The sequence below is a fragment of the Etheostoma spectabile genome, chromosome 8 (assembly GCF_008692095.1).
Source record: "Etheostoma spectabile isolate EspeVRDwgs_2016 chromosome 8, UIUC_Espe_1.0, whole genome shotgun sequence".
Lineage (NCBI taxonomy): Eukaryota > Metazoa > Chordata > Actinopteri > Perciformes > Percidae > Etheostoma > Etheostoma spectabile.
In genome coordinates this window covers 3,940,684-3,947,117 of record NC_045740.1, presented here as the reverse complement: position 1 = coordinate 3,947,117, position 6,434 = coordinate 3,940,684, and the positions used below count along the sequence as shown (strand labels likewise).

The window sequence follows — 6,434 nt, the reverse complement described above, 5'->3', positions numbered from 1 at the left end:
CTCTCTCTCTCTCTCTCTCTCTCTCTATCTCTCTCTCTCTTGCTCTCTCACACCAGCTGATGAACACATAACAGAACAAACTCAGTCTTATGATTGATAGCAGCAGTAACTGGATGTGCTATTCAACCCAGTAATCTCTGTTCCTGCCTCTATCCTCTTATCTCTGACGCGCCCTCTTTCTTTCTCTCTTTCCGTGTAGTTGTGAATGTGCATGTGTCCTGTGACGGTGTGACTGAGCAGAGAGGCGGGGCGTCGCTGTATTTGGGGGCAGACCTGTGCGTCACACACTGATGATGGAGAGGAGAAGGATGGACGCAGCACTGCTGGTGTTGTTCCTGGTACACCTCGCTACTGCACTGGAGGTCCCACTAGACCGTAAGGCAGCACTTCACACACACACACAACCACACACACACACACACACACACACACACACACGCATTTATATCAAAATCTATTTAATCTCAGATGAAAATATTTTGGTAAGTCAATAATGAAGCAAGAGTGCCCTTTGCTGTTTGAAGCTTCTCAAATGTGATGATTTGCTTCTTTTATTTAATATATATGAATATGTTTGGGATTTGGACTATTGTTTGGTACAAAACAAGCAATTTTGATTTTTCTTTCAAGGTTGCGGAAACTCTAAAGTAGCTTTATGGTTCATCTTATTTTACAATGACATCAAACTTATTGCATTTGATGGTTATTTTTAAATAATAATTCAATTAATCATGTATCTATAAAATCAAAAAACTAATTGTGAAAAATGTTCATAATTTTCCCAGAGCCCACGGTGACATTCACTTTTTGTTTTTAATCCAAACCTAAAAAAACTGAATACAAAGAGATTGAGTTTGCTATCGCATTTGACAAAAAAAGCACAAAGTCCTCACATTTGAAAAGCAGGAACTGGCATCTGTTTAGGATTCCTTGCTTGAAAATTGACTGAAACAATTGTTTGGTTATCAACATATTTGCAAATTCATTTTCTAACAATCGCTTATTTATTTCAGCTCTAATCTAATTTTTTTCTAACCATCTACCTATGTATTAATTAGTCAGATTCATGTTTTCTTAACGGCTGATGTTTTATTTTCAAAGGAAAGTCTATATGTTCTTCTATTGTTTGGTTGGAGCTGTTGACCACTGGAAGCTAGCATTTCTTAACTGGGAACTGGCCTTGTTTAAATTGAGTTCGAAACTGAAATAATGCAGGAAGATATTTTTCCCAACTAATGCCTGGTTCTCTTTACTGTCACAATTTTGCTTTGCTGATTCTTGGCCAAAACACTAAAGTTCTGGAAGGACGTAAGTCTCAAACTAGTGTGAATTCACTGCAGAGGTTGTGCAAGCAGTTTTTTGTTGTGCATTAAAGGTTATATTTGATCTATTTTTATTAGATTTTGTCTTTTTTTAAGTTATAAGATGTTGAGTGTGATTTGGAGTGGACTTTAATATATTGCATGCATTGATGTTATTGCTTGCTGTTTTTGTTTCTGTGTGTTTCTGCAGAGTAGTACATTTTCCATAGAGCATTATCGCAAATTGCATGAGTTCTTGTATCCTTTGTTTTGTTATAGTCCATTAGTTATTCCCCAGCACTGACAGGAATACATTAAGCATCGGATCATTACAATAAAGTGAAATGTACCTGAGCGTGCTGCATAGCTTTTTTCTGCTGCATGTTATGCAAGCTTTTTTTGTCTGTCAGCAAACAAATTAAGTCTGCATTTGATTGGCAATGACTGTTTGTGTGGTCAATACAGCAACATAAAAAGGATGAGTTATGCAGTAAAGGTCATGATTAAAGATTATCACCCTCATTCTGATTGCTCTTAGTGCCGCAGCCACCGACCATAACTCACCAGTCCCCCAAGGATTACATCATCGACCCACGAGAGAACATTATAATCCAGTGTGAGGCGAAGGGGAAGCCTCACCCCAGGTAGGAATCTGTGAAGTGTGATTTTGCATTCACAATGCTTAAAGATATTCCAGGTGTGGATTCAACCACCACCTGTGAATTTCAGTTTAAAGCCTCAGCTCACAGAAAGTCTCCAGAATTTCAGTCTAAAATACGATGGTTAAAGTTCTGGTTAATTAAGACTATAATAAATAAAGTATTTTATTCCTGCATATGCTGCCCTTGCCAAAGGTTGATTGTAGCTAATGCTTTTGTATATTTTACTCTAAATTATGCCATCCACTCTCCTTTTTCCATCTCAGTGAAACGCCTAATTCATTTGCTGGCAGTAACACTACACACACACACACACACACACACACACACACACACACACACACACACACACACAATTGTACTTCTAAAAAAAAAGAAAGAAAATAAAAAAGTAAATTCTCAGCTTTAAAGATTTACTTGACCCTTACATAACCTTATCCCTGAAACCAAGTCTTATTTTACCCTCCAACATCCTTTTGAAATCAGAAGAGTTTGAATCTTTTTTAATTTTTTGGGGCTTTTCCCTTTATTTGATAGTGACAGTGAATAGACAGGAAAGAGGGAGAGTGACATGCAGCAAAGGGCCGCAGGCACACTCTTACTGGGTGAGCTAGAAGCCAAGTTTAAATCATTTGAAATTTTAAAGCCCTTGAAACCTTGAATTTATATCATAAGAATTTCTCTTTAACATTATATCAAAGTTTTACAGTAAAAACTCTAATCAGCTTCATCAGGACTATGTGGGTTTGGTTTAATTTCTAAGCTATATGTCTTACCAGTAACCTTTGTCTATCCTTTTCTTAGTACCTCCCTAGGTCTTGTTTGGTGGTCTTGTTTGGTGGCTGTACACTTTACCAGATTATCATAACACAATTTGTTATCAGTGGATGTAAGTTATTACACGGTCCACCCCCCCCCCCCCCCTCCCCCCTCCCCCCCTCAGTTTCTCCTGGACCAGAAATGGGACCCACTTTGACATTGACCAGGACCCCAACGTGACCATGAAACCCCATTCTGGGACTCTGGTGGTGGACATCAGCAGAACGAAGGCCGAACAATACGAGTGTGTGTACCAGTGCACAGCGAGAAACAAACATGGAACTGCTGTTTCCAACAACATAGTCGTACGACAGTCCAGTAAGTGCAGTGCAGTATATCATTTCTATTATTTCACTTTTCTTCCATTTTCTTAATGTCATGTATACCTCACATCATTCTTTTTTTCTTTTTTTAACTATTAAGTAGCATTTTCCATCTTAAGAGCACTCTTAACAGGTAAAGGTTGCATGTAGAAAGCAGCATGTTTCACTTTGCAGGATGTAACGGTATATAGAGCGAATATCCCTCTGTATTTCTCCTTTTGCTTATTGTTACTCAGTTAGGCATCATTCCTCTCATCCTGTCTTGTCACTTTTGTCATTGTGTGAGCGACAGTCCATTAGTAACTTGTATTTAATGTCAAATTACGAGACTTGTGTCTTTCTCCAGGGTCCCCCTTGTGGTCAAAGGAGAAAATCAAGCCAATTGTTGTTCAGGAGGGCGTGTCCTTAGTGCTGCCATGTAGACCCCCAGCTGGCCTGCCTCCTCCCATCATATTCTGGATGGACAATAGTGAGCACTTCAATCATGGAAAATATTTAGCTGCATACATTAACACACATTATAACACGCTGTTGATGACTTGAGGGTTATTCTATAGACCTAGGTTGGTACAAAAATCTCAGATATGTGGTCTTGTGAAAAAATGATGAGTCTGCTCTCAAAGAATGCTCCTTGGTGTTCCTTACAGTTAACACACGGTGTTTGGCTTTTTAATATAAACAGTCACATTAATGTGGTTAATATAATCAACTGCAACATCATTTGCCTTAGAACTAGTGGTTCATGGGAAACCTAGCCTAATACAAAGTACAATGCCGGTGTATTTGATTAAAGGCTACTAATAGTCTCATCCTGTGTCATGTTTATTTAATGTAATTACACAGTAATAAATACTAATTAAACTAATTCAGTTTTTACTTGATTCAGTAAATGTGTTGATTTTGAAAGTAGTGGTCTAGTAGTATTTACCGGTAGCTGTGCAGAGAATTTTGGTTCAGTTGACAAAAAAATCTTACCATAAGGTCCACTCAGTAGTTGTTTTGGAGCTTCTTCAGTAGATGGATTTTCATAGTTTCAAAAAATGTTTACGAGCCACCTGTTGTCTAACAAGTTAATATTGAAAGTTAATTTGTCCTTAGAAACAACAGTTGATGAGTCGCTCTCACCACACGGTCTATTTAGAAACTGTGGTGGAGCTTTCAAATTCCTCCATCTGCTGAGGAAGATTGTGTGATTCAATTGAAAGTTTAGTTATTAAATAGACCTTGTGGTGAGGTTCAGAGTTTTTAAGTTTTCTCTCTATGAGATGTATGCCATTTCCAAACAGTATCTTAGGAACTTTGGAAACCCACAGAACACGCTGTCAATAAGGACTTTTTCTTTGGAAGAAACACGTTCCACTGAAACCACACAAGACCACACAATCATATTTTAACCAAACGTTTGCCTTTACCTATAGTTGACAAACTAAATTTGCTGTACATTTCAGACTTCCAGAGGCTGCCTCAGAGTAGAAGGGTATCCCAGTCCCTGAATGGAGACCTTTACTTCTCTAATGTACTCCGAGAGGATTCCAGGAATGACTACATCTGCTACGCCCGCTTCCCGTACACACAAACTATCCAGCAGAAACAACCCATAACCGTCAAGGTCCTCAATCGTAAGTGTGACTGTGTGTGTGAAGAGAATAAACCAAAATAAAAGAAGTCAAGTTAATGAGCTAGCATGACTGAGACTGACTGGAGTGTAATTTTGTGTGCAATGAGAGGCAGTTCAATCACAGTAGTATGTGCTAGAATGACTGCGTAGGAGTGAAACTGCAGTTCTTATCTCTGATCCCATCCTCAGAGATGCTAGTGGTCGTCATCCCTCTGAAAAGACATATTGTCAGAGCTCTCATGGCTCCCAGCATTATCTTCCCAGCAGCCGTACATTTTATTACTTCTGTGAGACGTTGTACACGCACTCTCCACCAACAACAAAGACTGCTCTCATTCAGTGTAGCATTTTGCAGTTGACATGACTGCAGTCTGGTTCCATAACATTCTTATGACTATTATTCCTCATCTCCGACTTTTGAGTCATTTTAAAATTTTGTTTTAATTCTGAACACTGTCATGTTAAGTTGTTTTTTTCCCTCCATGTATCTGATGACTTGTCGCATGTTTGATTTTTCTGTTGTGTTACAGTGGATGCAATCAATGACACAATGGCAGCTTTTTACAATGACACTGATTTATTTAGTGGTGAGTTTTGGTACCTCCTAGTGTTTACCTCCCCAACCTAGAGCTCCAAACTCTAACTTTTACCCACTAACACTAACCCTTCATCCCAAAAGTTTTTAACAATCTCACAGATTTATTTAAGGGTGAGATCTGGCACCCTCTAGTGTTTACCCCCCAACTTACAGCTCTGAACTGTAGCTGTTACCCACTAACCCCCAAAATCCATGAAGTTAATTCTCTATCCCTCTGCCACTCCTGCTCTATCCAATCAAAGCCCTTGTTGATAACTCTTCATTTCCTCCTATGATTTGCTTAAACCACCACTGCATGATGATTCCAATGACGACTGAGTGGATTGTGTAACTTTATGTAACAACATCTGTGCAGGCTTGATCTTTGACAACTTTGCCATCATATATTATAATAATTTAAACCTATGAAAGATAATATGATTGATGATAAACAATACATTTGCTCGTAGCACAACACCTTAAAATATAGAAATGTTAAAATTCTTCCTTTATGCTGCAATCTTTGTTTTCGAAATCACTCTTTTGCCGCTGCAGTCTAATTTTAGAACGCACCAAGCTGTTAATCTCTCTGTCACCAATCATTTTCATCTCATTTCATTTCTCAATGCTTAAAAGATCTTTTGGTTTGTCCTTTGTCTAAACATTACCACACATTTTCTTACCCAAATCATGCAAGCAGTTTGATTCACCTCATTTCTCTCACATGCCATGTTGTCATCATAAATATTTAGTCTGTCTTTTTTATTATTGGTTTAGCAGATTACCTATTTACCAATTCAGTTGTAGAAAGCAGATCTTTATGTCTCTAATTCTCACTTCTATATTAGATTAATTTTAGTGTTTAATATAACCCCAGAGGGCAATTAATTGGCTATAAATACAAAGTGACAATAAAATTTACATCTAACCATAAAATGTGAGAATGGGGTCTGTAATGAAGTGGCTCAGTGCCCGTGCATTGCAGACCCATTGTAGAAGAGCGGTTTCATTATACCACAAAGTGAATAGAAGAAAGGATTGTGAATATGAAGGGCCTGGTTCAGGCCTGGATCTTCACTCTGTTGGGCGTATGCAGAAAAGATGGTAATAGTTTTGTGTGTGTGTGTGTGTGTGTGT

At 38.3% G+C, this 6,434-nt stretch overlaps 1 protein-coding gene across 23 annotated transcripts in view; it reads left to right on the top strand.

The window, feature by feature from the left end:
• LOC116693900 (neuronal cell adhesion molecule) overlaps positions 1-6,434 on the top strand; it is an 81,266-nt gene that overhangs the window by 57,068 nt on the left and 17,764 nt on the right. For 11 of the 23 annotated variants that reach the window (XM_032523171.1, XM_032523175.1, XM_032523183.1 and 8 more), the window contains exons 3-9: positions 200-375; positions 1,297-1,308; positions 1,840-1,945; positions 2,904-3,097; positions 3,449-3,571; positions 4,551-4,721; positions 5,251-5,307. In XM_032523171.1, coding sequence (XP_032379062.1) covers positions 291-375; positions 1,297-1,308; positions 1,840-1,945; positions 2,904-3,097; positions 3,449-3,571; positions 4,551-4,721; positions 5,251-5,307 — 748 coding nt within the window. In that variant the 5' untranslated portion in view covers positions 200-290. Of the gene's footprint in view, positions 1-199; positions 376-1,296; positions 1,309-1,839; positions 1,946-2,903; positions 3,098-3,205; positions 3,572-4,550; positions 4,722-5,250; positions 5,308-6,434 lie in introns of those variants that run through there. The other 12 variants (XM_032523179.1, XM_032523181.1, XM_032523177.1 and 9 more) reach the window with 5 other exon arrangements.